The sequence below is a fragment of the Ixodes scapularis genome, unplaced genomic scaffold (assembly GCF_016920785.2).
Source record: "Ixodes scapularis isolate PalLabHiFi unplaced genomic scaffold, ASM1692078v2 PGA_scaffold2__306_contigs__length_199485367, whole genome shotgun sequence".
NCBI lineage: Eukaryota > Metazoa > Arthropoda > Arachnida > Ixodida > Ixodidae > Ixodes > Ixodes scapularis.
The window spans coordinates 15,792,187-15,812,511 of record NW_024609857.1 but is presented as its reverse complement, the minus strand read 5'-3'; the positions used below and the strand labels follow the sequence as shown (position 1 = coordinate 15,812,511).

Genomic DNA, 20,325 nt, shown 5'->3' with positions numbered 1-20,325 from the left:
GAGAAGTAGGGGAGGTTGTTCTAGCAGGAATTCTGAACTAATTCCCCATGAAAGAAAGTAGAGAGAAAGGAAAGAAAGGGGGATAAAGGAAAGGGGAAGGAAAATGGAGAAAAATCAGCCACTGTGATATGTATGCAGAGTCAAGGGCGGACTCAGGTATTTCCAGAGGGGGGGGGTTTAGGTGCTGGTCAGCGTACATGTTTCACCCCCCCCCCCCCCCCCCCCCCCCCGTTTTCACGCCCTAAAGTTTTACACATGCAGAATTAAAGAGAGGCGTCAGGACATCCAAACCCCCCCTCAGAATCTCTGTGCAAAGTAAACAGGTGTGCAAGGCCAAGGGAGGGTGATCTTCAATCCAATTAATTTATTCATCCCACGAAGTAGTAGCAGGTGGTCAAGCTTAATTTTCCTTTCAGTAGCAAACATCACTCGTCAAGAAATACAAGTAAAACAAATGACAATGAGTTTATTGAAACATTTTGTGACAAGTTCAATGAAGGATGTCTATTCTTGTCTAAGCTGACAGCTAATGCATGAATAAAAAAGTCAAATGATACGTGTGAGCAAGAAGACAAACCGACACAGGTATGTGTTTGGTCAAGAACAAGCACCATTATGACTTTCGCTTCTGCTTCAGTGGAGGTGAATCAGGTAAGCTCTCTGCGGCTTCACGGTCATGGATATCAGAGACCCTCAAATATGAGCGGATCTTTAGCCAGTTGTCGACTCCTAGTTGGTCAAACTGCACTTGTGCACAGTGTACACTGTCCCTGTCACAGGCCACACCCTCCTTAACAACACCTACTATGGTCAGAAAGTTGATATCGAGGTAAGCTGCACTTTCCTTGATTTTGTGCCTGGCATCAAGCTCTGTTCCACAGGCAAGTTCTTGCACCTTTGTAAGCAGGGCCTCACTCTGACAAAGATGTTCAAATGCGTGAGCAGAATGCTTGCTGTGCAGCCCCATGACAAACTCTGCAGCACGATTCAAAAATGACAAGTTCCTCCGCATGGTGTCCTGGACTTGAAACATGCATCTCTCAAACCTAAGGCATTTGTTCATGCTCACTTTGAGAAGGGAGTAGTTTTTGACAAGACACTGTGGCAGCTCCCTGAGCACAGACAGTGACGCGTCGTCCTCCGATGATGTCAGGCTCAAGTCCCTTAGTACTAGGTTACCTTCTAACATATTCTTAAACAGGCGAACGTGGTTCTGCCAGAAAGAAAAATACTCGAGCGACATCTCAGAGATGCTTCGGTTGCGAGAGAGGCCGTCCAGAAGGATGTGTGTGGTCTGTGCAGAAGTACAGATACTGAGGTTGATCACTTTCAGATTCTTTGTTGAGCTTAGAAAGCTAGCCAAGAACCAAGCAGACTTGCTGCTAATCTTATGGTGGTCCAAGCAGATAGATAGCTCAACGAGTTGCTGGCAAGAGATGAACCGGCGAAATCCTTCTTCTTCTTTTACGCTTAGTTTAAAGGAGCCACTTAGGTCATAACTGACCTCCGACAGCCTTGGGCAGTCCTTCAGCGTCCTTGCTAGGCGACCAGGCTCGTCAATAGATGCACAAAATTTTACCCTTGCTTCAGTCCCTGTCTCTTGCAAGATCCTGCAGAATTCTGGAATCACTGGTCCATAGACATGACCAATATAAACCCACTCGAGGCTCTTGTTGCTTGCCAATGCCTCCAGGAGCAGCGTTGCATTTTCATGGGTGAGGTCAGACAAATGTATGGCAAGCTTTTGCAATGTCGCATTTCGACTGATAGCAGCCGCTAACGAAGCGACAGAACAGCCACTGGAACTCAGAACATACAGTTTCAAGAGACCAGTGTTCTTCTCAATCAGGTCAACAAACATCTCCACTCTGAAGCCCCAATGAGGAAGACTGTCCACTTCCAGGTGCTGCAGTGTGCTGTTCTTGGCCAAAGCATCAAAAAAGAGCTTATGCCTTCCATGTTGTGGGTCAAAACTCATAAGACCCAATTTCTTAAGAGTTTTGTTTTTCTCTAAAGCCCTGGACAGAGGCTCCAAGTTGAACGTCGTGTGATAATTGTAAGTTTCATTCACATGTTCAACGGTTAGATCTTCCAATACTGCATTCTTTGCAAGATACTCCTCAAACACTTTGCCTTCCCCGGGTACAAAACAGCATGCGTCAATGCGCAGAGCCGTGATAGCCCGATTCTTGCTCAATTCTTCTAGAAAGTACTGGGAATCATCGGGAGTCATGACATTGAAATAAAAGGCGAGGGACTTCAAGGACCTCATCCCTTCGAGGGTCTTCATGAGTTGTGTCAATACATCATGTGAGACGTGCACATGCGTCAGCTCGAGCTCTACAAGGTCGGTCAAGGCCGAGAGTGCAGTGACCACCTGCGTTGAGGTAACCCCGAGATAGCCAAAATCACTCAGCTTGAAGCGTGTCAGTTGAGAGCTCGCGCACAAAGCATCACAAAGAAGCTGGGGCTCCCCTGGAATGACTGCCTGCTTGAACTCGAGCGTCTTGATGCAGCGATGCTCCTTGAGAAGCCAATGAAGCAAGATGTAAGGGTGCTGACGGTCAGAGTCAATCCAGTCTGCCCACGGGTAAATGCCCAGTAGGGTCACAACACCGAGCCTTCCAGGTGCCACTTCTTTGAGCTCCACGTCCAGTACCCGGAGGAATTCGTTCCAGATCGAGAGGTCTTGGAGGAGATGGCAGGGATTGGTCCCGTCGTCGGTGCACAGGAGGTACCGGCCCATTACTCTTGAGCTCCAACTGCCTTTCTTATCGCGAAGCTGAGTGTAGATAGTTCCGGATGTCAACATGCCGGGGCAGAGCTGTTCAATGTGGGCGGCATACTCAAGAAGTGCCTTGTCATCTGCAGTTCCACTGCAACAAGAGAATGTAGAAAGTATAGTAGGATTAATAAACAAAAAAAAAAAGCTACTAACCTATAATATCTTTTAGCATAAGGTCTGCAATAGAACCTTTGTCTCCAGTGTGAGATTTCTATGTTCTGTAAAGGCTGGTTCACACTGTTGCAACCGACTATGACCGCGTCCAACAAAACAGGGTTCTAAGCTGCTTGCCACTGCTGCTGCGCGGCACGATCGTAGACCGCACAAGAGGCTTAAAAACAGGTTTTGTCGGACTCGGTCGTAGTCGGTTGCAACAGTGTGAACCAGCCTTAACACTTCGGCGTCCTGCGAGCACGCGCAGCCAAAGCACAACAAAAGGCAATTAGAGCGTGCCAGAGACAAAGCTTCTCTTGCAGATTCTATGCTGCATATTCACATGAAATAATTTTTAGCTCCTGAAACATTTTGCCGGATACCTCTCTTGCATAGGCAACTTCACTAAGTTTTTGTTCTTCAATTTGCCTTTTTTTATTTTATTTCCAATAAGGTGTCGTTCAGACGTAATGATAGCCACCAGCAGTAGAGTCCTGTCCAAGCACCGCAGTTCATATTTCCACTAGAGGTTCCCCTTATCCCATTTATTGTCTATTATTAATGACTGGGCACATCCTTTACATGTCAGCAGCTTTTCAACAAATTAGAATAATTGGGCAAGGAATAATAGATACAAAAAAAAAAAAACAGACGTTAGAAAATGTATTTTTTGGTGTTAGGTATTGGAACTCACGAGGAAGAAGTAGTAAACAATAAAATTAGTAATATAAAAAACAAAAAAAAGAACTAATGACCCTTCCCTGACCCAGTTCTAGCCAAGTATGTTCCAAGTTTGCGGCCATTCAGCTGCTGTACTAGTCTGACCACCCATTACAGAACTTGGAAAGGAACTTTTTGATAGAGGTCATATCCTGTCATGGTAGGCACACAAAATTGTGGCCCAAGGCATAAATTCTCCAAATGATAACTGATAAAAAAAAACAAAAAAACAGTACCTTGTTTTTGTGAAACTGCAATGCAATGTTGTTAACCTCCTTTGTATAAAGTAAAATATGGTGATAGTTTTAGTGGGATCATACAATGATATTAGCAACATAATTTGACACTCACATAGGTTGTCCTCCCCACCCGGAATTAATGCCAATAGGCCACATTCACCAATCTGCATGAATTATAGCTGGAAGTGCACGCAACTATAGCAACTTTTTGTTGCAGCTGAATCTTACAAAGCTTGCTTTCAAAACCTCCATTAAGCTATGGCTAGAAACTAGAGCCTGCAGCACAGCCTCTGTAATATAGATATCCTCACAACTTATGGCAGTGGTGCATTCATTTCTTTACCCAGGATCAGAGCCGTATATATAATATAATAATAATATAATCGTTTATTTTCACTCCAAAGGAGTGGGAGAGCAGGAAAAAAAGCTGCAGTTGCAGCTTGACAGGCCCCTGCCCCCCAGCACTTGACATAGAGTACACAATAAAATTCAAACTAAATAATCACTCAAAGCATAGCAGAACATTTAAAGACTAACAGACGAAGAGGTAGAGTGACAATAATACAGACATAAACGCACAAAAATATATATACCGGGTCAAGTAATAATCAAGTAATGATAACGCAAATATTATAACTGGTGAATCAGCATAAATAACTCACTATACATGCAACACGCCATACATAGACACATACATACATCACATACATGCCTACATACCTAGACAAGTAAAACATAAGGTGATGAAATTGCAGACATCATAACGCACAAAAAAAAAAAAAAAACCATACATCCATACTATACAACAAGGTCACATAAGAAAAATACTACAGCGAGAAACCTAATAAGCATAAAAAAAAAAAAATCGAAAACGTCGCATCAGTAAAATATAAAATGGGACTTCAGGGACTGTTTTGTTGATGTTTCGGGTGTAATGTTTTGTGTTGTGAGGAGTTCGCGAGGACTTTATAGAGAGAGTTTGGCCATTCATTGGTAAGTATAGGAGGTAAGGCGCCATTGGCCGTAAGCGGGCTGGGTGTCTTCCACGGCGCATTCACAAATTCGAATGTGGCCAACCAGAAGCAGCGAATAATACCCTGGCGGTGGTCGCGAGAAACAGAATTAATAAGTGTGTCAGAGTAACTCGCGGCAACTGAAAATATGGTGCACGTGATACTTAGATCACGGCATGTAGTCCGTACACCAGGCGCCGCATTTCTTCCATCCTTTTGCATGATCCTAATCGAAACATCATGTGCACCATATTTTCAACCATGAAGCGTTACTATATTTAACTCTTACGCTCTTATTAAAAAAAGTTTCTCGCTACCACCGTTAGGGTATAATTTTCGTCTTCTGGTTGGCCAAGAAAGCATGTCCAGCCCTCTATCTGCGTCTGGTGCACACCCTGGCTCTCTGCTCGCTCCTCCCATTGACCAAACTCTATCTATATACGGCTCTGCCCAGGACCACAGACAATTTAACTGGGAGCATTTCGTCTGGATGAAACACTACTGGAAGCAATAAACCTCTCGCCAAATTACCCGACCAGCAAGGAGAATACAGTGAACGTAGCTATACGCGCTCAACTTATCTGTATAGAAGGCTCAAAGTAAATAACCAAAATAAGACGCCGACAAAAAGATGTGCCAAATGAAATTTGTTTTAGATTTTTGCTTTAGAATGGTTGCTGCTGCAGATGCCAGCACAGGCAGTGCGTGAAATTGCAATTGCAGCATGCTCCTTGATACATGGGTTATAGCTTTATTTGAACTGAATGGAATGCTTGCCACCGCCCACAAAAAGAGGCTGCGTCTATACTCCATCTTCGTAGTTTGGCGCAGAACTGCAGAAGCCATGGGCAAGAGAGAGGGGAAAGCAGTTTTTGTACAAATCTTGAGGGAAGGGCTAATCTTCCAGGGGGAGAATGGCGACATTGGGGGTACACAAAGGAGGGCAGTTTCTCCTTTCCCTCCTCTTGAACAGCTAGTGTTGCACTCTTGCCCCCATACCTTTGGCAATGCTGCGCCCAACTAGCGAGATAGAGTATATAAGCTTATTGGGTGTATCCTATCAATTTTCTTATAGACACTAAAACCAGTATGTATGAGGGATGCATGCAATTATGATGACTGGTTGATTTATTATTCACTAATAAAACACAAACATCTATGATATGTTTGCATTTCGATGCTAGCATCAAATATTTTATTAGGGGGAATACATTCCACTCTGCTCATTTGCATTAGACAGATTGAACGCCTACAGCGCCGAATCCAGCCCTGACGGAGGGGAGGTCCACGTCAGTTCACGCGCAATTGCACGTGGATGTTCGCGGCAGCCGCGGCGGTGTCGTCTCAGATTCCACCTAAAGCCCCTTTATGTTTGAAAAGTAGCGCAAGGTGTGTCGATGCACAAGGCAAGTGCAACGTGCAACCCTTGGGAAGGTCATGGCGGCACAGCGCAGCAAAGTATTTAGCTACATATTTAGCGCACCACTGAGCTAGAGTTTAGAAGCCATGTCATTCATAGAAGTGGCGCGCGGCACGTGTCTCGCGCATTTCCACAGCAATGAATGTGGTATGTAGAACAACCATAATCAATATCATCATTTACCGCTCGATAGCCGAGACCTCCACGACGATAGATGGCTCTCGCCAAGCCCAGAAAACTTGTCCACGCCGAGGGTTCTGTATTTGAGAGGAGTGGAATGTATTCCCCCTAGTAAAGTATTTGCTAGCATTCTTTTTCTGATTAAGTACAGGTTGTCAAAAACACTATCTGAGAAGGTTAGAGTGCATTCACCAGGTGTGTGAAGATGTGTTGATAACGCAGATGTCATCTCGCTGTTCGTATAAGTGTGACTTGCAGTGGAACTTTTGATTTCCCCAATGAACTGGCATGAGACGTGTCTCCTGCAGAAGCTGCATAAAGATTATGAGGTATGAAGAAGCAATTGATTACTCCCGACTGCCCGAGTAGAATGTTGGTCGATGCCCATGTCGGTGTGCATCGTGGCTGAACAGAACGTTAAGGGGATGCTTAATCGAAACCTAAAATATATGCAAAACATTCAGAAATAAGTAAAATAGAATCAATAGCAACTGTAAATGATAATCACACCCTCATATTTCGAGCCAATGGCTATACTTTTCTATCTAAATATGCTGGATCTTGGCTAGTACTTCAAAATCAGCCACCGAAGAGCGCGCGGTGCTTTTCGGGAGATCTGGCGTGCCCAAAGACGTCATCGTGTCTGGCAGGACCACGTATACCATAGTTACGAGCTTTGCCACTTGGTGGTGCTAGCACGTTACAACCTTGCTTTGTTGAGGTATCCAGGGACTCAATGACCGCATGACCGCGTTAACTGCACCATCTCCACAGTCACCAATGCGTTTGCGGAGTGCTTGCGCTGTAGGCTGCCTAAGGTTCTGCATGTAAAGCTCCTTGTCAAAATGAAGAATATTGCTATGATAACAACATCAGTCAGCTGCACTGGCTCGCTTGCAGTGAGATCTGAATCGAGCAATATGTTTATTTGGTCAAGCCACGCCGTTGTTTTGTCCACATACTACTTGAGCGCCTTTGCGCTCCTTTCGTAGTAAAGTCTTTACTACAAAACTTATTGCAGCACAAGCTTGGAATAAGACAGATGAGCGATACAGACAACTTCGGTAGTTCCTCCTCGTTTGCAAACTGGTGGTCCAGCGCACCAACGTCTTACGATAGTCGACACACCACACTGCTTGCAAACAATTGATCCGTCCAACAAAGCAAACAATCTTTTTGAAGTGGACGGCTGCCTGTCCGTCATCTTTGTCAACACAGGAACGGCCCTAAGAAGCTTGCTGACACAGCCCAGCATAGCTTACTCAATGTAGGATTCCCTGCCAATCCCTCGCACTTCTGTAGAGGCCTGATTTGTATACACTAAAATATATTTAGGCAAAGAAATAAGGGCGAATGTTTTGTTTCCATACCCCTTTAAAGGGAAACTGAAGCAATCATGTGGTATAGGAAAAACACTTTTATCATCTTCGTTCGGCCTCCAGGAATACGAATATCTAGATTATTTTTTAATTTGCCGCACGGAGGCTGTAGAAATTATTTTTCAAAGTACCGCTGAGGTCACCCCTTCCCGGTGCGAGACGTCGTATTAGGAGTTTTTGGAGTCTCCGCTCTCGTGCATCTACAACATCTATCAAAGCCATGCATGCGCTCTCTTGATATTTTCGAAAAGGTCAAAAAGAGACGTCACGACTGGTGTCAGTGCGGGGGAATATACCTGGCAAGCTTGCAACTGCACGTGCTGGCCACATGAGCGACACATGCTTGGCGGCCAAAAGATCCTAATATGACGTCACAACTGGTCAAAGGTTTTTTCGCGTTTAGTTACAACATCGGTGAAAACGAACGTGATATTCAGATTCACGGAATAAAAATACACCAAAATTCTCCTCTAACTCGTTTCTTTTTTTTTTTTTTAATGTGTTTCAGCTTTTTTTTAAACACTGAACAAGGCTGACTTCATGTAAGTATAAATTAAACTTATAGAAATTTTGCAAACAAGAGGAGAGCAAACACATGTCCGCATAAAGTTACCGTGATCTATGGCACGCTGCTAATTTCTACGCTTCGCCTTGCAGATGCAATTTTTGCACTGACCTGTGAAGGGCATGATTGCCTCAAACACTGAGGCCAATGTTTACAGTCACTTGCATGTTCTTTGGCAATGCTGTCCAAACTTCTATACTGGCGGCAAATAAAAGCTACCGTTCTCAGTGTTGTCTGCTTCCCTTTTATTTAGTATCACCTGTGGTAGAAGTGAAACAAAAATTGGGCTGGCGAGCCGTGCTCCTTTTCTATTTAGAAGCGTAGCCTCCCGGTTCACAAACAAGCCCAAATTTTCCCACGTAGGCCCTGCGCGTGCGCAGGAACCAGATTCCCGCAAGATAAAGTGCCTGCGCATGTGCAATGCCGACTGCGGTGCCGCCACGGCGGCATGACTTCAGAGAGTTGAGTTGGTATACACAAACTCACATTTTCAATGTCACTTTACGGCGGCGGCGCCTTGCCAACATTACTAGGGGGAATACATTCCACTCCGCTCATTTGCATTAGACAGAACGCCTACAGGGCCGAATCCAGCCCTGATGGAGGGGAGGTCCGCGGCGGCTACGACGATGAAGCCTCCAATTCCACCTAAAGGCCTTCCATGTTTCAAAAGTAGCGCAAGGTGCGTCGATGCACGAGGCACGTGCAACCCTTTGGAAGATCATGACGGCACAGCACATCAAAGTATTTGGCGCAGCACTGAGCTAGATTTGTGACTCCACGTTCTTCCTAGAAGTGGCGCGCGGCACGTGTCTCGAGCATTTCCACAACAATGAATTTTGTATGTAGAACGACCATCATCCGATAGCCGAGATATCCCCGACCATAGATGGCTCTCGCCAAGCCCAGAAAACCTGTCCACGCCGAGGCTACTGTATTTGAGAGGAGTGGAATGTATTCCCCGTAGTAAAGTATTTGGCACAAGCTACAAGTCCGAGTTCCGTAGCTTCAGCTATGGAGCTCGCTCTCGCCCTGCATGAGCGCACGTGCAGTGCAAGAGTATTTCAGGATAAAGTCACTCGACCTTGGGAAAGTAACACATTGCCTTCCCTGCCTGCTAGCCGGACACAAACAGGAGGAGGAGAAGCAGTACGATGATGCTCCATGGCGATTTGGGCACTACTGGTGCAGAATGACCCTTTCGAAGATTCAAAGATTTGAGCGGACGGAAATAGCGATTGCCATGGCAACCGAGACCAATCAGCCAATCACCTTGTGAGTCTTGTTTGCCCGGACACAAACAGATGCTGACATGCGGGCAAACAAGACTCACAAGGTGATTGGCTGATCGGTCTCGGTTGCCATGGCAATCGCTATTTCCGTCCGCTCAAATCTTTGAATCTTCGAAAGGGTCATTCTGCACCAGTAGTGCCCAAATTGCCATGGGGCATCATCGTACTGAAAGCGTTCCTAGTCAACATAAGCGTCTTTTGGCACTGTCCATGTAATCAACTTATCATTCATGCTTATCTATACAGATCTCTTACAATAGTAGTGTTGCTCTTGCATATTTCAAGACAGAATTTTTTTTTTTTTTTTTTAATGCCGCCAAGCTTTGACATCACCGGAAACCGGATGCCTCCGGCCCCTCCGGCTCGTGACACGTTCATGCGACTTACCTTGTAAGGCGCTTATTAGGGTCTCCCGGTCCATTGCCGCCAGCAGGGGAAAGGCCAGGGACTAGCAGTTGGCAAGAACTAGCCGGGACTATTGGGATGCCAGAATTTTCAGGCAGCATCATGACGAAGCAAGAGCGTTGAGCTATGTTTGGCACGAAATTAAGAACCTAAAAAAAGTGCACACACAAATCCGCGCAGAAATCACATAAATGCACCCGCCGGCAGCCATTCTGTTTATGTCAGTGGCGATGGGATTTCGGGCTAAACAAGGAGAACGCCAATGGGGTGGTTGAGAACGTGAAGGGGTCCAAGCAGTAAAAGCTCGTGCTGCAGAACCTAGAAATTACATCAATCCACCGAATCCACAAGGGTGGGATCTCAGTAAGTCAGTAAATATTTTATTAGTAGGTAAAATCAGGGCTGCGTGATAAATATTCAACAACCAACTGGTGAAAATAACTGTAGTAAGTTACAGCTCAAGAAGGTAGGGCGAGGGAAAGGAAGGCCTAAGAGGAGGAAACAGACGAACTGGAGGAGAGAGGGGGAAACCTCCTCCTCTCTCCAGCATCCTGTCTACTTCCTCTTCCCCGGCCTTCCTTTCCCTCGCCCTAACTTCTTGAGTTGCAACAGGACTACAGTGCCACCTGGCAGAATACCAAGTTCAAGGATTCCCAGGATGAAGAAAAGGAGATTTGTGAAAAGCACAGACCTTTCCCGTAGGGCGGTGTAGTCCTTCTGCGTGCTGAGGCAACTTGGGGTAAATTTGGCGGTGTACCTAGGGGTGCCATATGCGTTACAGTTGCTCCGTGATAGGGTGTACTAGAACACCAATTATTCCTCCTAGAACCCCTCTAGAAAACCTTACCTGTGGCTCCTGAAGCTGACAAGCTTATGGTTGCATCGGTGCTTACTCGGCTTTCTTGTGGTGGTATGTCATGCCTTCCACGAAAAAGAAAAAATGCAACGTTGATATTTCGTGCCGGGGTGCGATGGGGATAAGCTATATCCCTGATTTGAGCACCAAGAAACCTTGATGTTTCAGAAGTGGGCATGCGCAATCCCCAGGGCGGACAAGCCTCTCGAAAAAAATTCCACCGTATGCGAAAGGCATTTTGACGACAGGTGGGTACATCTGTGCACCATTAAAGGGAACCGAAATTTGGATTTCAGAAAACAATGCAGAAGCTGTAGGCGGGACGCTACAATCCCTACAACACTACTTGTAAGGCGATATCTCGAATCGGCAACCATATTTTTGGAAAAAAAAGGTTGAGATTGAACAAGGCCGACGGCGCGCGTGACGTCCCCCAAGATATTTCGTTTCCTCCTCTCTTTGTTTCGCCCCCTCAAGGCGGCAAGGCACAGAAGACGCGAGGCCGTTCCCTCTCCTTCTCGACTCTTCTTGGAAAAACAAGACGTAAACATACCTGTCAAATGTGCCTCCTTTTCTTGAAAAATACGGTCATCCGTTCGATATATCGTTGTATGAGTGATGTTTTGATGTTTGTGGCATCCCGTTGCACGCTTTTGCCGCCATACTTTGTGGAATCCAGATTTCGGTTCAGCATCCCTTTAGGACGCTGAAAGTTGCCGTCAAGCCCTTGTGTGACCGCTTGCTCGGAAAGCGGGCACGCAAGGGCCCGCTTTCTGACCTGGCCCCTGCGTGCCTGCACTTTTTGCGTTTTGCGTTTCCCGAGATGTTTACAGCACCCCTCTCCAAGGCGAAACCTCCGTGCAGATGCCACCATGCGGCATCCGCGCGCACCGGGACCAAGCCTCCGCCTTCGCTTTTCACACCACCCCCTTTAGAACACCTTAACCCTGAGCAACAAGGTAGGCCATGTGAAACCGGTGCCAATCAGTTTGTTGAATGTTTCATACAGATTGTTTCATTGAAAGGCTTCCTGCATTCGTTCCATCGACAGACCTTGTGACGTTTTGTAGAACACAACACTGCTGTTTTCGCAACAATATTTTTGCGTCTCACTTGGTTAGGGGGGGAGAGAAAGAGGCCGGGGGCCTAAGGCTTGGGTAAGCACACGTCAGTCAATCACGTGTTAGCTTTAAGTGGATTAGCAAAACAATACGTTGTCCACGAAACATAGTGTCGACAAACCGTGTGTCCACAAAAGGTGTTTCGACGAAACGATAGGGACCCGTGTGAAACGACTCCAAAGGAGATGATGCAAACTTTTTTGAACAAACTTGAGGACAAAAGATAAGCCGCAATAGGTGCAAAAGGCATCTTCCTAGGTCGGGAGAAAGTACACGCTCATTTGAGCATGTGCTCACATCTTATATCATGCCAGAAACCCCTGAACTAGTGATTTCGAAAACTGGTAGATTCTGGACTTAACAAATTTCAATCAGGCTGAAAGTGAAATGCCAGATGGACAGAGTATCTGGCGTAAGGAATAAAGAAGTTTGGCTAAAACAGCTGAAGTTTTTCAACCGGGCGGCTACCCCCTTCCATTCACTCCAACTATAAATGAAAAAAACAATAGTGTGCATAGCCACATACCCACATCTCATATTTGCTTCTACCACCCAAAACGTTCCGAGTTTTCTAGTTACTCTCCTCCATCCTGTATTGCTGGGTTGATGATGCTCAAGCATACAAAAGAATTGCAAACAAGGCACATTTTACACATATTTGAGCAGCGTCGAGTATGTGGCCTTGCAGCAGAATAAAACCCCAAGAGGAGTGTCCTTCCAATATTTAAAGCAAGTGTGCATGAAAGAACAGTAGTTTTGTTGAACAGTTTTCTCGACGGTCCGTTTCATCAACCCTGCAACGTTTCATTGAAACGTTCCCGCATTTGTTTCCTAGACACACCTTGCAACGTTTCATCGGAAGCGTCTTCCTGCACACATCACCTCGGTCACTGGCATCCAGATGGTAGCTAGCCTACCTTGCGGATACCTCTTGGCGGATTCCAACGAGGCCTGAGGTCATACTGAAGTTTCGCCTAGCGTAGTAAGGGGTGTCTGCGCATAGCGCAGTGTGTTTGAAAGGCTAGGATTATGACTCGCGATTTTGTTTTTTGCTCTATCGGAGCTGCCTGGGCAAGTCTACTTTTGTTCCGGCATGTTTCCAGCAAATGGAATGAAGCCAGTTATTCAAACTACTTAGTATAGAAAAATATATATTGTCGACAAAATGTTGCAGGAGTATATGCCTGATGTGTCCATGAAACATCAGTGTCGACAAAATGTGTCCATGAAGAGTTGCTCACAAAAGATGTTTCAACGAAATGATACAGACCCCCCAACTGAAGAGGTTTTCTGTCATCTCATGAAATGCTCATCCATTGCAGACAAAAGGTACCTCTTTTTAAGCAGGCGGTTTTTTTTTTATTAATCTTAAAAATGATGTGCCTGTGGAGTCACAAGAAAAATCAAGAAATCAATTTGTGTAGTAGCATGTGGAGTCACAAGAAAAATCAAGAAATCAATTTGTGTAGTAGCATGTACATCGCTAATGTTTTACAGTAGAAATTCTTGCTACCTAGAAATATGAGATTATATGTCATCACTGTGGAAAGGCCCTCTATGCTAATCAGAGTCGAAAATTACATTTTTAACCTCCGGAGGCTTTCACAGTCCACCATACACCTTCATGATCTGCACTTTGTGACAACTACAAAACTATTGCATATGCAATAGTTTTGCTTCTCTGGAGAGAAAATGAATGTGAAACTGTGCTCGACAATAAGCTGTGATGACACGGAGGTTCTGTGGTTGCAGGAAAACAAGTATGTCTAACTGATTGCAGTGGCTGGACAGTAATTTGTTTCTTTCAAGTGAAACCTTTATTGCTATCCTTAAAATCAGTATGTTCACATAAAAACCGACTAACAATACATACTTACAAAGAGAATCAAAGCACAATGAATGGTCTTTCCGCACACAGTAAGCGTCATTCTTTGGGTCTTAACAGCATCAACACAACTTTCGTTTGCGGCTACACCTGGTAGAAGTTACAGAACACTTTGTTGTACCTTGGTCTCGGATGTCAGAAACTCTCAAATAAGAGCGAATCTTCAACCAGTTGTCCAGTCCCAGTTGATCAAACTGTACCTGGTCACTCCTGTTGCACGTCACAGTATCCGCAACAACACCCACGATGGCTAGGAAGTTTACGTTCAGGTAAGCTGCGGTTTTTCTGATCCTCTGCTGCACCTCAGATGCAGTCTCAGAAGTAAGGTCTTGCACCTTCGAAGCTAAGGTCTCGCTTTCGTAGAGGCACTCAAATGCATTGGCAGAATGCTTGCTGTGCAGGCCCATCACAAACTCTGCTGCACGGTTCAAAAATGAGAGGTTTCTTCGTAAGATGTCCCGGACTTCAAACATGCATCTTTTAAACTCGAGGCACATATTCATACCCACATTGAGTAACGAGTAGTTCTTGAGGAGACAATGCGGTAGCATTTCTAGTACCGACAAGGACGTCTGGTCATCAGAAGACTCCAGAGTCATATCCCGTAATACCATGTTTCCTTCCAACATTGCTGTAAGCAAGCCAACGTGACAGTGCCGGAAGGACCAGTACTCAAGAAACATTAATGAGATACTTCTGTTGCAAGACAGGCCACCCAGAAGAATGTCTGTTATTTGTGTAGTCGTCTCAAGTCTTAGATGGCACTCCTTCAAAGTCTTTGTTGAGGAAAGGAGGCTAGCGAGGGACTTTGCACAATCGCTGCCAATGTCTTCATCTAATGCAAGCCAGAGCTTAACGATATGGCGGCAAGAGGCGAGTTGCTCCAATCCACCTAACAATAGCTGCGGTTCAAGATCTTCGCATGATTCGAAACTGATGTCGGTCAGCTTTGGACAGTCCTTCAGGGTGCTTGCAAGACACAAGGGCTCCTCAAAAGCTGCCCAAAACTCCACTCGTGCTTCAGTTCCAGTTTCTTGCAAGAGTTTATATACGTCCAAGACTGATGTCTCATCGACATCACCAATAGTAACTAGTTCAAGAGTCCTGTTGCTTGCCAACGCCTCAAGGAATAGTTTTGCCTTTTCATGGGTTGCAACCGATAACTTAAGGGTAAGCTTTCGCATGGACACATTTTGGGCAATAGCAGCTGCTACTGGGGCGACGGAACAGGGAATGGAATTTGAAACCTCAAGTTCCAAAAGACCAGTGTTTTTTTCAATGAGCTCAGCAAAAATGTTTGCATCGAAGTCCCAATGAAGACCAGAAAAGTGCAAGTGTTGGAGTGTACTGTTCTTGGTCATTGCCTCAACAAACTGTTTTATTCTTGACACTTCATGGTCAAAACCACCGAGGCGTAGCTTCTTCAAGACCTTGTTCACTTTTAATGCACTGGCCAGGGCACTTACATTAACTACTGCGTAATGACAGCCATAGTAGTCGTGCTCAATAATCAGGTTCTCTAGTATTGCATTATGTGCAAGGTACTCTCCAAATACTTTGTCATTGCCAGGGGCAAAACAATAATAATCGACTTGCAGACTTTTGACAGTCACATTCTTGCTCAAGCCCTGCAAAAGAGGTTTCATGTAATGTCCAGCCCCATCAATGAAATAAATAGCAAGTGACTTCAAATGCTTCATTCCTTCAAGAGCATCTGCAAGATAGACTAATGCATCACTGGTCACATTCACTTTCGTTAACTCAAGTTCTTCAAGCTGAGTCATTGTCAGGACCGCAGTAATCAACTGCATTGAAGAGTCTCCAGGCCAGCCACAATCATTCAAGTTGAGGCGAGTCAGGCCACTATTAAGACGCAGAGCATCGAAGAGGATTTGGGAATTCTCTTGGTCGACCGCTTGTTGGAGTTGGAGGGTCTTGATGCAGTGGTGCTCTTTGAGAAGCCAGTGGAGTAGGATGGAAGAGTGGTAATGATCAGAGTTCCTCCATTCCCCCCTTGAGCTGCTGCCTAGGGAAACCACTCCCAGCTTCCTGGGTGTCAACTCTTTCAGCTCTACATTTAGGAGCATAAGGAATTCATTCCAGATTGTGAGATCTTGCAGGAGATGGCATGTGGTCTCGCCACCGGTGCAGGCGAGGTACTGGCCAATTATTCTCGACGTCACGCTGCTTCTTGTAACGCGGAGTTTGCTGTAGACCGTGCCAGGAGTTGACTTGCCACCGCACAGCTGGTTAATGTAGGCAGCATACTCTCGAAGTGCCTCGTTGCCCAGAGCCCCGATGCTAGGGAAGGGGACAGGGAAAAAAGGGGTCCATTATTGCAGAGTCACAACTAATTCCATTCTGTAGTAAATACTTTTGTACCTATCGTATGATAGGTCTGAAATTTAAGTGACACTTTCATATGGCTACTTGGATCAAACGACATCTTCAATTTGGTGACCAAATGGGCGGCCGTACAGTCTTATTGAAAACGTGCGACGCCTATGGGGGGCGCACCGCTCCGCCTTAGCAGTGCCACCGGTGACAGCTTCCGCGTCACGCCGCATAGCGAAGCACTGCCTGCTCCGACTTTTTCTAATATGCCCGCAGCGTCTCCTCCACTTCTGCACCTCCCTGCGGCAGTTTTTCTTCCTTTAGCCACGGAGTAAAGATTTGGCACCTTGACATTCGAAACCTACCCTTGTCCAGCTTGCTCCGGATGTATTTTCCATCATTCAACCTGCCGGAGTTGATCGAAGTTTGGATTTGTGAGTCCCACAATTGTGAGCGGAGGCAGCATACCTTTTCGTTTATCTGCGCTGAAAGGTGCCCCTATGAAGCGTCTGTGTGTTCAACGCTTCTGAAGTCCTTACCGCACGACATTCACCAGTGCCAGTAATTGATAAAATTTATGTGCTAACTACTTTTTTTCTCCATATTGCTCTTTGCTCGCTGGCAGATCAAGTAGACATACTGTGATTGAGATGATTGGCACATTTTTCGCCAGCACATGGAGGGGATCTGTCTTCTAAATTTTTGGGTCTTGCGAAAAAAAAAGAAAAAAGTTTGCGCCAACTGTGTTTTTGAGTGCTTGGGCAAGTTGACATTAACTATAAACTAAGGTTGGCTGCTACACTGGATGACTATGCCTGTCCGGCCATGGTCTATGTAAAATAATTCATCTAGACACTGCATTTTGGCGCTACTGTCTTGTCGCACACTTCCAATAAGAGCACGGTGTCTACAGTTTGCTTGTTTTACGAAAACTAATCTCTAATTTTAAGGAAACGCTACTTATATACTACATAGTTTTCACGGACGTCACAGCCAGGGCTTATGGGATATGTCAGTGCCATTGCCAGGTACTGACACAGTTCCGCTTTCGGGATCAGCGCCGGCAATGTTGGCCGCTACAGCGTTGGCTGCTTCGCTACAGCGTTTACGGCGCACACAGTGCATGTTTCTTTTTCTGGTGTGCAATCGTGGTCGCAGTGGTACCGTCATGCCGATGTGCGCAATGTTCGGCTGCCAAAGCAGAAGCAAGTAACACGGAGCCAAATGCAGCGGTGCACCGTTTGCCAAAGGGAATAATGCGACAGTGTGAGCGTACAAAGCTGCTGTCCAAGAAACGCTGAAGCCTCTGGCTTGCTTGCGCACATCAAAAGTGTCCATATCTGCGATCGTCACTTCATTACCGTTGAGAAATATGTTGCTCAACTGTGCATAGATTGCTGGAGGCTTCTGTTCGCATCCTGTGCGCATTGCCATAGCGGCCGCGGGGCAGTGTTCGGTGTCTGGTAACGTCACGCTGCAGGGATGTGCTTTTACCTTTCTTGCAGCGTTTCTGTAATTGTGCAGTGTTTGTAGCACACTTGTGTCGATGGTGTTGCAGCTGTGGCGCCGAGCCTCTCCAGCTAAGATGCTGCGAAGTTTAATGCGGCAAGTATGGACACACCTGTTCGTTTGCAGGCAAACCTTCGGCTCTCATAAAGACGCTTGTTTTATTGCCTGTCAACTTGCCTCGCTCAGCACGACGATACGCTTCGGTGGGAGATGTATCGCTGTCAGGCTCTTCACCCATCTAGTCTTGAAATAGTTGTGGGCATTCAGGGCCTTGAAGGCCTTCATCTGTTGCAGCGACACATAGTTCGTTGACAAAACCAGGTAGTTAATTATGTCCACATGCGTCATAGCTGGCTGCACGTCCGCATCTGGAGCGGTGTCCGCGCTGACGCAAAGCATACGCTATGCGTCGGCGACGCATAGCGTGTACGGATCGATGCCGTACGCCGTGTGGGGCCCAAAAGCTCTTCAAAAGGGCAGAACTTATGGCGAATGGCTTTCGCCATCGCGCTGTACAGGCGATACAAATTCCGTAGCGAAGTAGCAATTGAGCGGCGCATATGTGGCGGTGGCAGCGTCCGCATCTGCTTCTCAGTACCTGGCGATGGCGCCGGCGGGCGGAAGTAGAGGAAGTGACGTCACGTGGGAACTATGTATTCTTAATAACCTTCATTTGCATCATGATTGTGTCTTTGGAAGACATGTTAGGCTGGACACAAGTAACAATTCAGAATATTAAAGGTATTTCTGAGTCTATTCGCAGCGCCCTCGCCCCTTTAGACATTCGAGCAGCTTTCAAACCTCATCTTAAACTATGGGACATTGTTTCAAAACTAGGAAACCCCCCCCTTTCCCCCCCATACGAAAGAACACAAGCGGGGCGAGGCGAAGGCCACTCATGCCACTAGGGCAGAGACGGAACTAGATGACCATTTATTACAGGAATGAGCTGAGCTACTAGGTTAGAACACATCTCACGTGGAACCAGCTGAACAAAGGAAGAACGGATACAGGAGAAAAGAAATGGCGAACCGACCTCCAAACGCGGCCCCCTTCGTGAAGCGTACACGGACCTCTTTAAAAAGCGTTTCTGTTTGGTGTTACTCTTATCTTATTCCCGCCAACTTAGCTTCACTGATGTCTCCTGTATGAGACGCCAGCGCGCGTTTCGTGTTTTTTCTACGTCCTCGTCTTTTCGCACTGTTTCCACGATGAATTTCCTGCCGACTCGCCCAACTATCCATTCTTCTAGGAGACGAAACGTCTGATTAAATTGTCATATAAAGTCGGTGTAGTTTGTCATGACGAGTCCCGGCTTCTGGGACATTTTGCATTCTTCTTAAACGTTTGGCAACATGAGTCAAACTCACATGGTCCGGTGCGTATTGGTACTTCCCGATACATCTCCGTCGGCAGAAAAGAAGTCTGTAATCTGCAGCTGATGAGGACTATTCGAAGATATTTGGCCGCCAGAAGTATCGGATTTGTTAGCCGCCGCCATTTCATACTTCTATGGAATAATGATGGATAGATGAATGAATATTGATTGCTCCCTTTATATCGGGCGGTAGCTTGCGCCACCTAGCACTCCTAGACAAGTAAAATATAAAAAAAAACCTTTAAAAATTTAGGCAAAAAAACAAATAAATAAATAAATAAGCATTTTTTTTCCTTTTTTGCGCCTCCTCCCCCGGGCGAGGGAGTCGCCAATTTTCCTCTGGTCAACCTTGTCGGTGTTCCTCCTTGAACCAAACCCAGTGGGGGACAAGTGTGAGACTTTGGGCCGCAGCCACGCGAGAGCGGAGGGAGTCCCCACATAATATTCCTCTGTCTCTCCTGTCCCCCAGCTGCGCTAATTGTTCTTCCTTATATCATTTTCCCTAGCTGTATCCACCCGTTTTCTAATATCCTCTTTGTGATCGTAACACGTTTTAGAGCGCAGGCACCCGTTTCCGGGTTGAGCGGCGTCGGCGGAACCGCGCGCGTTACATTTTGGGACGTTTTCCCGCCAAAATGAGCGGGAAGATTTCTCTGCTAATTTAGCGGACAAATGTTTCCGCCAAGTTTAGCGGGAGCATTTTTTCCGCTAAATTTAGCGGGGAAGTTTTCCCACCAAATTATGCGGGGAAATTGACGTCACGTGACCTCAACACCAACACAGTAGCGGGGAAATTGACGTCACGTGACCTCAACACCAACACAGTAGCGGGGAAAAGGACGTCACGACTTCGTGTCACGTCACCTATGAACAATTTGATCAGCGGCATAAGGAGAGTAGGAGGAAAGGAGGGGGAGGGGAGGGGACTGTATGGAGGAGGAGAAGGGGCATACCCTCTCCTCCGTACCCTTCCCTCCTCCTCCTCAAGTGCTGCGCTCTAGTTTCGAATTACAGAGATTTGTAAACGTCTTTCATTTTTCCTTCCATTCTTCCATCCTCGTCCGCAAACCCTAGCGCTCCCGCCAAATCAG

The 20,325-nt window shown here is 46.1% G+C and overlaps 2 protein-coding genes across 3 annotated transcripts; both read right to left on the bottom strand.

The window, feature by feature from the left end:
• Window positions 1-451: 451 nt before the first annotated feature.
• LOC115326744 lies at window positions 452-10,377 on the bottom strand. 2 transcript variants are annotated; one of them, XM_040211044.3, is made up of 2 exons: window positions 10,134-10,377; window positions 452-2,876 (listed from the first exon to the last, which is right to left on the bottom strand). In XM_040211044.3, exons 1-2 carry the CDS (start codon window positions 10,253-10,255, stop codon window positions 614-616), a joined length of 2,385 nt encoding a protein of 794 aa, XP_040066978.1. In that variant the 5' UTR covers window positions 10,256-10,377; the 3' UTR covers window positions 452-613. The 2 variants fall into 2 exon arrangements, with proteins under 2 accessions (XP_040066978.1, XP_029843549.2); XM_029987689.3 differs by lacking the exon at window positions 10,134-10,377 and adding an exon at window positions 6,514-6,535.
• A 3,087-nt stretch (window positions 10,378-13,464) lies between these two features.
• LOC115326745 lies at window positions 13,465-19,378 on the bottom strand. Its single transcript, XM_029987691.3, has 2 exons — window positions 19,227-19,378; window positions 13,465-16,314 (listed from the first exon to the last, which is right to left on the bottom strand). The coding sequence occupies exons 1-2, from the start codon at window positions 19,355-19,357 to the stop codon at window positions 14,076-14,078; spliced, it is 2,370 nt and encodes a 789-aa protein (XP_029843551.2). The 5' UTR covers window positions 19,358-19,378; the 3' UTR covers window positions 13,465-14,075.
• Between the last annotated feature and the right edge of the window lie 947 nt (window positions 19,379-20,325).

Bases quoted from the DNA above. Each gene is read 5' to 3' on its own strand.
- LOC115326744 (XM_040211044.3), bottom strand. From the start codon at position 10,255: ATGATGCTGCCTGAAAATTCTGGCATCCCAATAGTCCCGGCTAGTTCT. The intron at 2,877-10,133 runs GTAAGTCGCATG...CTCTTGTTGCAG, and splicing joins CCTAATAAGCGCCTTACAAG to TGGAACTGCAGATGACAAGG.
- LOC115326745 (XM_029987691.3), bottom strand. From the start codon at position 19,357: ATGGCGGCGGCTAACAAATCCGATACTTCTGGCGGCCAAATATCTTCG. The intron at 16,315-19,226 runs GTGAGTTTGACT...CCCCTTCCCTAG, and splicing joins ACCAATACGCACCGGACCAT to CATCGGGGCTCTGGGCAACG.